The sequence below is a fragment of the Pieris rapae genome, chromosome 4, assembly GCF_905147795.1.
Source record: "Pieris rapae chromosome 4, ilPieRapa1.1, whole genome shotgun sequence".
Taxonomy (NCBI): Eukaryota; Metazoa; Arthropoda; class Insecta; order Lepidoptera; family Pieridae; genus Pieris; species Pieris rapae.
Window position 1 is genome coordinate 1,248,705 of NC_059512.1, and position 14,857 is coordinate 1,263,561.

At 32.3% G+C, this 14,857-nt stretch overlaps 1 protein-coding gene across 1 annotated transcript; it reads right to left on the reverse strand.

The window, feature by feature from the left end:
* Positions 1-640: 640 nt before the first annotated feature.
* LOC111004121 (SWI/SNF-related matrix-associated actin-dependent regulator of chromatin subfamily A containing DEAD/H box 1 homolog) lies at positions 641-13,967 on the reverse strand. The gene is made up of 15 exons (XM_022274980.2): positions 13,703-13,967; positions 12,745-12,938; positions 12,279-12,586; positions 11,602-11,770; positions 10,792-10,976; positions 10,292-10,485; positions 9,277-9,412; positions 8,270-8,405; positions 7,440-7,577; positions 6,831-7,073; positions 6,214-6,441; positions 3,579-3,790; positions 3,169-3,324; positions 2,370-2,500; positions 641-1,406 (listed from the first exon to the last, which is right to left on the reverse strand). Exons 1-15 carry the CDS (start codon positions 13,815-13,817, stop codon positions 1,330-1,332), a joined length of 2,622 nt encoding a protein of 873 aa, XP_022130672.2. The 5' UTR covers positions 13,818-13,967; the 3' UTR covers positions 641-1,329.
* Positions 13,968-14,857: the final 890 nt, after the last annotated feature.

A 14,857-nucleotide genomic window follows, 5' to 3' on the forward strand; every position in this document is an offset into this window, starting at 1 on the left:
AGGCACGTTATTCAAAATAATTGTTAATATGAACTGCATAATACTTTTTCAAGCTTTTTACAAGTTTACTTCAATATCAGCTGTACTCCGAGTCAATTTATATTGTTACTTAAGTAATTTAGTAGATTTTAATTCACTATAGATGCAATGAGAAGCAATAGTTTCTTAAAAGTTATTTTTTGGAGAGCTTTGCACTGTTTTGGTATAAACCATTTGAGATAGTTTAATGATTGACTTCAAGTACAGTTGTTAAACATTTGCCATATGCACAAACTTTATAAGTAGGATCAGTATTCAAAAACTTGGCAAATCAGATAAGATTTGTCAAGTTTTTGAATACTGATTTTTGAAATATTTATACATGAAACATTTCTCAAGATCAGATTAGGACTTGAGACATGTTTTTGAACAAAATCCCTGTTAAATATAAAAATAGCCATTATTGACATGATAACTCTATAACTATAATGCAAATAATTTTTTATTTATCTCAACATCACAAAACTGTTAAAAAAACAGTTAATTCTTAGATCGGTGGCTTAGACAAAAATAGGCCCTCTATATGGTTGACACCACATCCTTTTTCCATATGGTCCAGTCCCTAGTTATTAAACTACACATCTACAAGAAAACTAGAGAATTGTGAAAAAAGCTGTTTATTATAACTTTACACTATACATTGATTTATCACTTGGTGGGAACTTCACTATATTAATCACCAGAGAAAAAGTGCCGTTTAAAAAAAAACTAAACAATGTTGTACAATTTATATTTCAGATTGATTTTAATTATAGAATTTATTTAGTTACCAAAAATAATTCCAAGTAAATTCAATTTTAAATTTTATCCATTTAATTAGTCTTATTACCGTGTTACAAGTATTCATCCATCTCTTTCCAACATAGCATACAAAAAGCCTGACAGAAAGAGACGAAAGAGTACTATTAACAGTGCTTTATTTATCTAATGTTACACTGAAAGGTTAGAATACATTTTAAATTGTAATTGGAGTCTTCATAATAAACTGCTAGTGTATTCATTATAATATTTACATAACTCAATGTGCATTCCAATACTTAAGAAATAATCTAATTATAAATCCAATGAATAGTCAAAAATCTTTTAATTTTGCAAAATCATCTGTGACACATACATTGGGTAGTAAATAATAAATTCAACATTTCTATCTAGAATCTTATTTTAATTAAACACAAAACAGTCCCAGTTAATAAATATTTATTCACTACATAGTGAATAAGCACTTTATCACTTTGCACTATTGTATGTTTTTTATCACTTTGAGGTCACTATAGCTTCATTAATTAAACATCATTTGGTTGGTGATGTTATTCCTAAGGCAGCTGACAGCAGACGTACAACATTCTTTTGCTCTGTAGGTTCATTTTCTGTAAAAAAAATCAAAGTCAATATCTATATAAAAATGCATATAAACTTTTGACATGAAAAACAATTATTTTTAGCTGAGACAATGGGCTACTTGACAATTTGAAAAATAAAGTGTTATTTAGAGGAGTAGTAGTAGATTATTTTTAGATTTTTTAGATAAGATGCCAGCTAAATGATAAAATAAATTAATTTAAGTTAATTTGATATATTCTTCATGATATTAAAAAGCAAAGTAGCAACACTTATTAAATGTCAGAATTTTACGGAATGTAAAATCAGAGTTGTTGAAAAATGTCTTTAATGTTACATGTGCAAGCATTACATCAATAAAGAAGAGAAACCGACAATACAGGAAAGAAGTATTGTAATGTAATGATCAAATTCGGATTTATAATTTCAAATTCTAAATCGTTTACGAAACGCCTTTAAAATTGAATTTCTTCAGAGACTAAGTTCTCTGTTCTCCTTTTTACAGCCAATACTTAACAGAATATTACAATTTCTATATGTTCAATAGTCCCTAATAAATAATATATATTTAAATAGCTGGCTTCCATTCTTAGTAATATCAACAAGCAGATAGTTTTATATTGGTTGGTTTTGCTAACCAACATTATTATTATATATTATACAATTATTATTTATTATTATACCATTGCTGACAGCAAGCAACAGAAAATCATACACCCCACATACACACAATCAAGTACACACACTTTTACACCATCACACAACACAACTAATTTAGGCTTAAATAAATTAAATCACATTTAGTCAAATGCACTACATAATTTTTGTTTGTTTGTTCCCTTCTTTAAATATTTTTTCTGTTAAATGTATGTATCATCTATGTATTCCATCTTTGGCTATATTCTTAGTATATTTGTTTGTAATTTTATATAATTTATGTTAGCTGTAGGAGTACTAAATAAATAAATACATAATACATATAATAATCTCACCGTCAACTCCGGTGACATGTTTTTCTAAAGTCAGCTTCTCTTGTGCCACTTGGTAGATGCCTTCTTCGATTGTGCCAGCACTCAACAGCCTATAAATGTTCACGGGACGAGTTTGACCCATCCTATGACATCTGATGACCACAAAGTATATATAAGTACATAACACATATCATCGAGTGACCGATTCACTTATTCATTCACTCACACATTTGCACTGAGGCGTGTTGATAATAGTTATAAAATACAAATAAATAAGATAAGGTAAGAGAATGTAATTATTTTAAGGAATTTAGAATTAAGTTTGATTATGGAGGAGCTGGGAATTTTTACTTAAAAGGGTTTCCAAATCTTACACCTAGAAATGCTTACAATTAATAAACACTTTTTTATTTTATTTATAGAGGTTCTTTGTATTATTTTCGAAGGCTGATCACTCACCCGAAAAATTTTTTTAAACAGGAATCAAACTTAGGAATTCGAACTGTGCGTGTCCTTTCTGCTAGATTATAATTATTAGTAAATTGTAATAACTTCTGGTGATAATTTACTTGGCACAGCCGAACAAAATTTTTTAGACAAATAAGTCAGTATAATTGTAGCATTCTAGCGATAAACTAAAAAAACTAAAAAAGTGTAATGGGCCGCGGTATCACTTATCAGATGAGCCTTCCTACCCATATGCCTCATTGTATAAAAAATTATAGTTGTTAAAATTTGGTTCAGTAGTTTTGAGTATATTACAGACAAAAATACAATTCTTTACGATTTATTCATTACTGTAGAAAGCCTTAAACATTACCTATCTTCAGCCTGTTTATCATTATAAGGATTGAAGTCAATATCGTGAATGATGACCGTGTCAGCTGCCGTGAGGTTAATCCCCAATCCACCAGCCTTAGTCGATAGAAGGAACACGAAAATATCTTCGCTATTGTATTGGTCTATTAATTCTTGCCTGAAACATAGAAAATTAACAACAAAAAAAATTATGTGTGTTTTTGAAAAAGGACGCAAACATATTTCTAACTAATTAATTATCAATATTTGCAGTATTTCCAAGCACATAATAAATTTTGTACATTGATGATTTTCGATTTAATTATACGAACTTTGTTTCTTAAGTAATGTATATCAAAGTGATTACAGTATTTTTTCACCTACTACTAAAAAATACATTATATATATGTATCAATGAGTGTTGACCCATACCTATCATTGACAGCGGTGCTGCCATCTAGCCGGATATACCGATATCTTCTGAGCTGCAGGTAAGGTTCCAAGATGTCCAGCATCATGGTAAACTGGCTGAATATCAGCACTCGGTGACCCTCCTCTTTCAGCTTGGGAAGCATCTCGTCCAACTTCTTGAATTTTCCCGAGTCTTCTATTAAACTTGAGGGAACTGAGAAGGACTTGATACACTGTAATTAAATAATTTAAAACAAATAAATAAATTAGAGTGTAGTTTTCGATATCAAAGACGGAAAAGTATACAAACAAAAATGTCATAACTCATTGAGTTTTTAACATTTTTTGTAGCAGTGATATATTCCTTAATATTATAGCCAATAATCAATGATATATAGGCATTCAAATTCTGAAAAAAATTTTTAAATCGATCCAGTACACTTTTTGAGTAAATTCCTTACAAACATACATACATACAAATCTTTCCTCTTTAAATTAGTATAGATTAAGTCCTCCAAGAACTGACCTTTCAAGCAAGCTTTATTAAAATAAATTTAGCAAATACATTACCTAACCGAGATGCTGTTTTTTAAAAGCTTAATAATAATAATATTTTTTTTTATAGGTTGTCATGTGTAAGTTGGCGTGTGGCAGAAAAAGGTACTAATTTTGACAGTTGTGTTGACAGTTCTAACAGCTTGGTAGCCTCACGTGTGTCGGTGCTAATAATTTGTGTTTTAAAGTGTAAAAATCATTACGAAACATGCCAAAAGTAGTGCGGAGTGCAGCTAGAGAAATTATTCTAGCTGTAAAACGTTTTTGTGAAGAGGAGAAACGTAACAATGGGCCGATTATTCCATTTCAACAAGTGAATGCTCGAACAGCGGCTTTGACAGGTAAAGTATTGCCAGTTAAAAGTGATATTTATATCCCCAAATTTAGGGAAAAATAATAATTGCTTTTGAAAGTAAATGTGATTGATGGATAACTTAAAATATTTTTTGTTTTATTTAAGGTGTTTCTGAAAGAACCGTGAACCGTATAGTTTCAGAGGGAAAAATCATGGAAAGTAATTTTACAGCGAGAACTGAAGTCCCTAATCAAGCAGCTCAAGGACCTTCCACATCCACAGCTTGTGATGACAATTCCACACCAGAGAACACTACTTCCGAGGCTAAGACGATAAAACTAGTCACTCCAGGTAAAAGTAGAAAAAGAAAATTAACTGTTTCTGATTTGGATGACTTTGATCTTTGTGTTATTAGACGCAAAATCCAATCTTATTATTTAAATAATTCCGTCCCTACTCTCAGAAAATTACATTGTGATCTAAAGGCAGACATCAATTTCAAGGGTAGTATAGAATCTCTCAGAAAAATACTACACAAGTTGGGATTTAGTTATAAAAAGAATAAATCCAAAAGGATGGTTCTCATGGAGCGATATGATGTTGTTGCCTGGCGATCAAGATTTTTACGAGAAATAGACAATAATAGAAGGAGTGACAATCCGAGGCCAATCGTTTATTTGGACGAGACTTATTTACACCCTGGCTATAAAGTTAAAAAATGTTGGCAGTCTGAGGAAACTGAAGGTGTCCTTACAGAAGTCTCAGAAGGTCAGAGATGGATCATAGTGAATGCCGGAAGTGAGAAAGGTTTTATCCCCAATAGTCTTTTGTGTTTCAAATCTAAGACCAAAAGTGGAGATTATCACGACGAGATGAATGGAGATAACTTCAGTAAATGGCTACAAGAAAAGCTTATCCCAAACTTAGAGCCCAATTCATTAATAGTGATGGACAATGCGTCATATCACTGTATTAAAATAAATAAACGCGTGACAATGAACAGTAAGAAACAAGAGATGCAAGATTTCATAAAAAAAAACAATCTTTCATACTTGGAAACCATGAAAAAAGCAGAATTGTATGAAATTATAAAAACAATCAATCAGGAGAATGTCTACTTAATTGATGAAATATTAAAGAAACATGGTCATAAGGCTGTAAGACTTCCGCCTTATCATTGTGACTTTAATGCAATAGAATTCATTTGGAGTTCGTTCAAAAGAATATTTGCAGACACAAATGTTACTGGCCTCTCTGAAAACATGGAACAGAGAATCCATAGTGCATTTTCCAAAATAACTGCTGAAGAATGGCAGAAACACTGTAATCACGTTATAAATGTTGAAAATAATTATCGTATGACAGACAACCGCCTTGAAACAGTAATGGAACCATTTTTAATTGATTTGAATAGCAGCGACTCAGATTCTTCTGACACAGATGACTCTGAAGAATTCATGGAAGGAATAATGCCTCTAACAGACCATAATTACCATAAAAAATGATTTTTTGTTATTAAGTTTTTTATTTACCTTTAATGTAATATCTAAGAATATCCATCAATCCAAACTAAACAAAAAAAGTGGCAACACAGAGGGTTGTAGGAGGCGCCGCCACTGGAACGCCAACTTATACTTGACAGTCTATAGTTCTAGACCCAACCACAGACCGCTAAAAAACTTAACTCAAACATTTTACTTAACCGCCAATTTCATAAGAAATCTAAATCTTGGTAGCGAGCCAAATACTATAAATAACATTCCAAGCAATTAAAATGAATCAAATGAGTATGAAAGGTATACATACAGGATATTGCAACGTCAGCAGATGTATTTGAAAGTCAGACAGGCAGAGCAAGTCTTCATACGCGTACTGCTCGTTCTTCTCCTTATATCCCGGGTCCCTGGCCAGTCGGGCTGCAATTTGCCGGACCTGGGAGTCCAGGTAGTGGTATCGGAGGAGAAGTGGGTGGTTCGCCAATTTCCGCATATCCATCATCATTGACATGCCGCTCTGTTCTGTTGTTGCGTGAACCTGGAAATTAAAGAAGAATTAAAGACGAAAGTTTCATCATTAGGAAATCTGATTCATCATCAGAAAAAGAAGATTTCTCATGTTGATTTTAATATGTGATTTTGTTTGAATTTGCTATTTGTTTAGACTATAAAAGCTTCCCATTGATAAAAATATACAACCAATACAAACTTATACACAGATACCGTAGAATTCTGACAGCTGTCATTTTTTGACATGTCAGAGATTACAATTATTTTTGGCCGGGCAGATGTTTCAATTTCAATACGAGCCTGAACATAGTTTATACATATTAATTTTTTAGTGAATTTGGTTTTACGGCGAGTGCAATAATGCAAATGCAAATAACGGTCTGCCATAACCAATAATTTAGCATTATTCACACTTACCATTCCATCTTTTGAAGACGAAAACGCAGCTATAAGTTCCTTGTACAGCCTTTGCTGCCTATCAGACATGGAACAGGACACCATGTGATTAGTTTTCTTCGGCAGATCTTGGAGAACATCTGCTTTTAGCCGACGCAGGACAAAAGGTTTCATAATACGCTTAGCCTGAGTTATCTGACTTTGTTCAAATGGCGGTACGTCATCCTCCTTTTTTTCAGTAGTTTTTTTCGTTGCTTTTGCTTTCTGGAATTGAAACAAAAAAATTCAAATACCTAATACATATTCCGTGTTTTGTTTTATTGTAAATGGTTAGGTCTAGTGGCCTCGGAATGTTTAGGAAACTCGTTAAACGTTTGGTTCAGTCACTTGTCTGATGGAAATTTAGCAACTTGATAGAATATCGATCGAGAAACAGAGAAGCGAAGCAATAAAGTAAAAGATAGTATTCAAGACAAGATTGTGACACGTGATAGGAATTAGAATACCTATACACTATAAACAATCAAAATTAAATTTTATAAATCTCTCTCACACATATAGGTCAAATTCATAACTTACTCTCTTTGAATCAGTTAAAGACAATAACAGTTCACTATATGTTGTACTTACAGAATTCTTCTGAAAGAGATTCTTCAAATCATCACTCTTTCCGGAGAACATATGAGGCATCACAAAGCATAACAGCGACATTAGTTCTATCAAATTATTCTGGAGTGGTGTGCCGGTTAGGAGCAGTCTGTGTTTTGACTGAAAAAAGAGTATAATCTATTACCATAATTGCTTTAACATTGATTAATTAGATATACAAACATTATTTTACAAATAAACAATTTTATGTTCATCCAAGAGGACGGCAACGCACTTACGAATCTTCTGGCAATGTTCATGGACGGTATCACTTAACATAAGGAGATGACCTCTTGTTCATCTGCCTTTTATTACATAAAAAACACCAGTGCCGAATAAGACTGTTAAAAAGTCTCAAGTCAAGAGTTAAAACATAAAGCAAAGTGCTAATAAATATAAAAGATCAGTTGGCCATAGATTCATGTATCTGTTTGTCATTTGTTTCCTCTAAAAGGTAAGTAGTTCGGTCTTCTGTGCCTCAAAGGCCATAGGTTTCGAGTACCTACGGCATGTCGGTTTCCTCTCGATGTTTTCCTTACGTACCCGTTACGTATACGTTTCCGTACGTGCTCGTACGAGCATGTCTCAAACGCGCACTCGGAAGTGTCTAGACATGATTCGAACGTGAGACCTCAGGGTATAGATGCGATTGAGCCAATACTACTTTCGTAGCTTAGACTGATACAATCACCTCAGCCCATATCATCAGCCAATGAGATCTTCGAACGTCTCTTAAAACTTCTTCATATTAATTACTACTTTTTATTAGCTAGATTAGATTTGGTAATTTAAAAAATATTTTTCAAGATTACCTTGATCTTCAGCAGGTTGTCATATCGTTGGGTGGCCATATTCTTGAGCATATGTGCCTCGTCATATATCACGTAGTGCATGGGTGTTATACGAAACATCTTCCGTTCCTCTGGACAACTGCTTACCATTGTGTATCTAAAACATACGATTAAACATTAATATAGTTAAAATATAAGTTCTAACAAGAATTTATGGTACCTAAAATATTAAACTCAAAATAACTTTATTCATATACTTAGGTAACCAAGTACCCTTACGAATGTGAACAGAAAAATGTTTTTTTGATTCTAAATTTACTACCAGTTCGCAAGTCAAGGGTGTAGCAGACAAGAAACTCTCCGCCACTCTTTGTTATCGCCATGTTTTGAGTCATACAAATTGTTTGGCTGGAGAAAATCAAATCGCAAGGATTTTGCTTAGGAGTTTGTTGTAAAAAAGAATACAACTTTTATATAAGGAGTGTCTTTTCTTTTGTAGCTTAGTTAGGTCTGTTTCTAGTTATGCTGTTTTTTTTAATTTACATTAGAATGTCATATTTTTTTAAATTGTTGCATACGATCCCTATAAACTTAATGCGGTCAACGTCCATTTTTTTTGCATCACTTTAGCCGATCTGAGAGCTTTTCATCAAAAAAGAATAATTTTTATTGAAGCAATAATAAAAATATTTTTCTTAGTTTAAAAAACTATATAATGACAGTATGAAAAAAAATGTAATCAAATTGATCAGACTTAATTAAAAATATAGCTCGTAGATGTATCCTGTTAATTAATACTATCTTGAAGTTTACCTTAAAAATGATTAGATTTACTTATTACGAGCATGGTGCGACAACATCTTACCTTAAGAAACGTTTTTCTTAAAATTACGATTAATTAAATAAACCGTATAAAAATAGCAATTTCTGTAATTCCTATATTCATTAATAAATAATCTGAAATGTATTTTATATTTTGTCAAATGGCCTTTTAAAGTAATTTTTTTTTCATTTGTTCGTTTACTTACGTAGTCAGGACCACATCGTATTGGTCGAGTCGTTTGGCATACTCAATACGAAGCAAGCGTCGTTCTTCAGGTGGGCCGTAGTATTTGCTCACACGGAATGAGGGTACCCAACGGGCAAGCTCTGTGCTCCAGTTGTCTATGAATTAGAAATAAATAAATCATTAATGTGACTAAAAAATTCTTAAAAAAATATTTTAAAAAATTCAGGTAACTTTTACCAATAATGGCTTTGTTTGTTGTTTCATGTTGAATATATGTTTTGATTTACCATCTCGATTCTGTGCTTTGTAAAACTGTTATGTTATCTTTCTGTTTATATGTGTATTCCGTTTTGGCTTTTGTGTGTAATGTAATTGTTTGGTTATTGTTTAATGTATTAGCTGTAGGAATACTTAAATAAATAAAATAAAATAAATAAATTATTGTCAATTAAAGGCTTTAATATTAACCGACGTAACCAACGACGTATATTTATAGTGCTCAGCCAATGTTTCTTTCGACATCCAAAAAATAGGCTATTGTAATAAAAAGGTAATAAAGATAAATACAAAATATATTTAAAAATTTAAAATCTAAATAAACCACCAATTCAAATCAAGGGAGAGAACTTGCAAATCAGCAACTCCTTTTATTAGGTTTTTAGAGAAATTGTACCACCAACTGCAACCATTATGAAAATTAAATAAAAAAATGACCAACGCTTCAACTGTCAAAATAGTACAACGAAATTACTGCAAACTGAAGATACGTACAAATACGTAGCCTATCAAACAAACGTGTATAGGTGCTAGTTGAAATTATTAATAACATCACCACATTCTGGAATTTAGGCTCAACCAGTCACCCAAAGTAGCACCCGTCCACGAGCACAACGCATGGTCAGCCATCGCTTCGCACATAATGTAGAAAGAGGGACGCACATAATGCAGAAAGATGGATGCACAAAATGCAGAAAGACGGCAGCCCTAATGCAGAAAGAGGTATGCGCACATAATATATAAACAATCTCACTCACCTAAAGTAGATGCAGGCACAACAATCAAATGTGTCCCCTTGGCTTGTCCTGTTTCTTTAAGATGAGCGAGGAAGGATATCACTTGTACAGTCTTCCCTAGACCCATCTCATCGGCTAAGATACCAGAAACACCCTGCTTATGCAACACAGCAAGCCAATTCAAACCCACCAATTGATATGGGGCCAGTGTTAAACTGAAAAATTCAAATCTACTGTGAGTTCTCAAGTCATTATCGCAAGTGATATATTTTAATATAGTATCTTATTGTTCGCATTTTAACATGATTTTGAGAGCAAAAATAAATAAACTTATATTTGAAGTGGGGTCGATCAAGTATTACGTAAGCACTAGAGGGGAGGCGTTGATTTTCTTATTTCGTGATTACTGATTACGTCAATAGTATTTATTTAATTTTAAACACATAATATTATATATCCTAAAAAAGTCGGAAAGCAATATGAATATGCCTCCTATTAAAAGTCAACATAAATTAAATTACCTAGAATCTAAAATTCCAGGTTGTGTTAGTCTTCCCGCTCCAGCGGCAACTGCAGCCTCCAACTGTTGGGCTAAACCTACACATTTCTTCATCAAACGTTGTATATTATTCCTAGTGCAGAGCAACTCTTGGGTTGAATTTAATAGATCTGTACTCAACATTTTGTTGTCATTAAATTTTTGTACCTAAAACAAGATGTTTTACAACATAAAATGTGTCAATATACATATTAATTTTAACATTTCAAGATCTTAATATTGTATAATAATTTCTGAACAGCTTTAAACTCCAATTAATTAGTTAATTTAACTTTTGTTTATGTCGCAGTAAAGTAGTTTAATCAGAGAGTTAATTGAATCTCTAGACAGTTAATTAAATATCGATATTTAATCAAGTTGAAAGCAGCATAGAATAAGTTTAACTGTCGTTTGACCGAAAGCCAGTGTGTTGATTAATAATGTAAAACAAAAATAATATTAAAATATTCATAGACACTCAAGATATTTTAAAGGTTGGTGGACCCCATTTCCACACTTCGACTCTTACTAGTTCTGTTATATGTAAAGTCCTGCCTACCAAAACCAAATCTCTAGTGCACCTTGTAGGTTTCAGGGAGCGACCTCACTGCTCCGAGGATTTCTGTACAAAAGGATACCGGTTTCCTTACGATGTTTCACTTCACTGTACCAGTGAATGTTAAATAGGTTTACAGTCTTATTTCTAATCCACAACACCATTGCAAGGCACACACTCATGCCTTTAGGCTGACACTCCTACTCAATATAACCATAGACCAATAATAAATCTTACCATGTCTAACCATCCTTTGAAGGGCCTCTGAGCAATAATGGCCTCAGCTTTCTTTTGTGAGCAACCGCTAAGCAGTGACAGTTCATTGAAACTGCTGGTGTTAAGGAATTCAAAAACTTTCCGTTTGTCTCCAATAAGATCATCTGTTACTTCATTATCTGAATCATCACTAAAAATAATTTGAAAGGACATGAAGGTTGAGATTGTTATACAACTTCTTTGTATGACATTTATAATTTTAATGGGTGATTAGAATTTAGATTTCAAACAACTGCCTTACAAACAGAAAATATCTGATGTGTAGGTACAGATTTGGGGTGGGATTCAGATACGAGACCAGCCCGAATTATCACTTCTGTACATCAAAACCAATATAAATATATTGATGCTGTGTCTACAGCTTTTAATAAAACTTCTTCAGGAGTATAAGTTCATGTTTACACTGTTAGAATTCAAGTTATCAGAAAATGTTTCTTTTTTAATAATTAATAAAAACCTTTAAGTTTTATTTAAATTTCACTTATTGGTTTTTCTGAAAGAAAGTATATGTATTTATATGGACACTTATGTGAATACCAAATATTCTCTTTTGTATTTTATTAAGTCTACATCACCTTTGTAATTTAAAATAACGTATGAACTGGCTACTTTCACTAATGAATCAACAAATTACTCACCTATCATAGACTTTATCGTCTTTGCCTTTCCTAACACCGTAGTCATCATCCTCACTACCACTACTACCTCGTCTGACCCCACCAACTTTAGGCATGACTTTTTTCCTTACAATAGCAGTTTGCCCCTGACTGTTTGTTACCCTTATTATTGTGGTCCCATTAACCCTAGATACACCAGAAAAACCTGGCCTTGAGCCAAAGAAGCTGGATGTGGCAGGTTTATCATCACTCTCAGGATCATGCTTTAGTAGCTCATCACGAGTTTTCTCTTCATTCCAGCCATGTTTAACTAATGTATTCTTAACAAACTAAAAAAATTATATTATTATTTGTTACATATTAAATAGCAAATTTACATGTTTCGAAATAAATTATCAAGTAAGACCTCGTAATTTTATACCTGGAAAAAACCTTTATAATATGTATAGGTTACCTATAAAAAATAAGGTAAAATTTTATATCTTACCAATGGTGATATATCTGGAAACATTTCAACCATATTTCTAAATCTTCTTTCTTTTACTGCTGTAGTTAGTTCCACTACAACCGGTCTTTTTGCTGGGGAGCCTGCATCATCAGAATCTGAATCGGGTATCCTTATTCTCTTATATACAATTGGACCATTAGAAGTAGTTGGAGCTGGCATTCTTATCTGAGACTCTGTTTAAATAAATAATTATTTCATACAATTTTATTGCTGTTATAAATGATTATATAATATTATGCTCCAACTGTACAATAGATTTTTTTTTAAATGTGGTGAACCTGGTCAAAGGTCCTTGAAAAACTTAACAAAAAAGGACAATATTCCTTAAAAGTACAAGTAGTTTTAACAGTAATTCAAAGAAAGAATTTATAGTATAGTCAAATTAATATTAAAACAATTTATCAATAAGATATACTATGCAAGTTTTTTGTATTTTAATTTTATTTTATTCTTCTAATTAATAAGAAACAATAAACATATGTTTCTACCTATGTTAATGTTTACCTTAAAAGTATGTAAAACCTCATCAGCTGTTACCTTTAGTTATATACAAAATAAGTGCAGTTATGCAACACAAGTTATGCCAAGAAGGAACTTGAATAAATTTCAAAAGATCAAAATAAATTGTTTGTTACATTTCTAGATCTCGAGCTCAAGTATTTTTTATGTCATGTACTTAGGGAAAGCAATTTAAGGACATTAACATTTAGTTGTGAAACAAACATAATGCAATATAAATTAACAAGCTAACATAAAATTTCCAAACCAAGGCTGGTTTTTAATAATTTTATAAACTTGAAAATCTAAAAACATAACGTGGATTGCGTGGTAGGCAAGTTCCTATGTAAGAAGTTGGTGCTATAAAAGTCTACTTAAGCCTACACGTGTTGTATAAAATTACGGCTCTAATAACTTTGACCTTTATTTTTTTACTTACGAGAACCTGACGGTCTTATAACTGTGATTGTTCCACTAGAACCAGGTGTAGGTTTTCTTTGAAATCTATATTGTCGCAAATAACTTAACACACTAGGGCTAGTACTCTCCGACATCGTGCCAATTGTGCACGTCCCTGTATAGATATAATTTTCAGTGATAAAAAAATATTTTTAAAAGTAACGCGATATAAATGTGGAAAAAAGTTTCACACCACACTATTCAAATGCGGGATCAACACTGCGGCCATTTTTATCCGCGAGAATGACTCTATACAGGAAAGACTAGCCAATCTCATTGAATGAAAATTGACATTTGAACCAATCAAAAATTAATAATATTATTCCATAGTATTTTTGTGCAGTTTTAGCCAATAAAAACTATTGATCAATTTAAAAATGTTCGTCTGAATATAACGAAAAAAGTATGAATTTAAAATGTTATATTTATAAATAATTGTAGGATAACTGAAAACTATTCAAATTTTAAATACAGAGTTCAGAATTGGGTATAATATTTAATAAATGTATAGAATGTGGAGTCTTTCCACACCAGTTGAAGCTTAGTAAAATCACACCGTTATTTAAAACGGGCAGCACTTTGACCCCACAAATTTTAGACCCAAATGAAAATTCTGTACTGCCTGCGGTGAGTAAAATCTTTGAAAAAAAATATTCTTGATCAATTACTGATATTGATATATTATTTTAAAAATAATTAACTTATGCATAGCCTACGTCATGCTTGCATAAATGTCATTGCTTGTGGCGGCGTCCATGCGTCGGATTGTCTCTCTGAAATATGGCGAGGGGGACGATGACTGGCCATGCGTCATACTCGTGAACGGGTGCTACTTGTGGTGACCGGTCGTACTTGAATTCGTATATGTGTATGGTGATATTAGTTGTTTCTACTATGTATTTGCGTGTTATTCCCACGAGAATGTAAGTTCGTACTTCTATTTCACCATGGCTCCTGCTGATAGAGGACAAATCTTCGTTTTTAATTTATTTTATTATTCTTTATTACTCAAGATGTCATATGGAACATGGTGTAATAATGGTTACAACTCCTTACAAACGTTATGTAAACGAAAAAAATCTTGGCAATTAAAAAGAGTGGCGGAGAGTTTATTGCCAGTTCTTCTCTTCAGTAG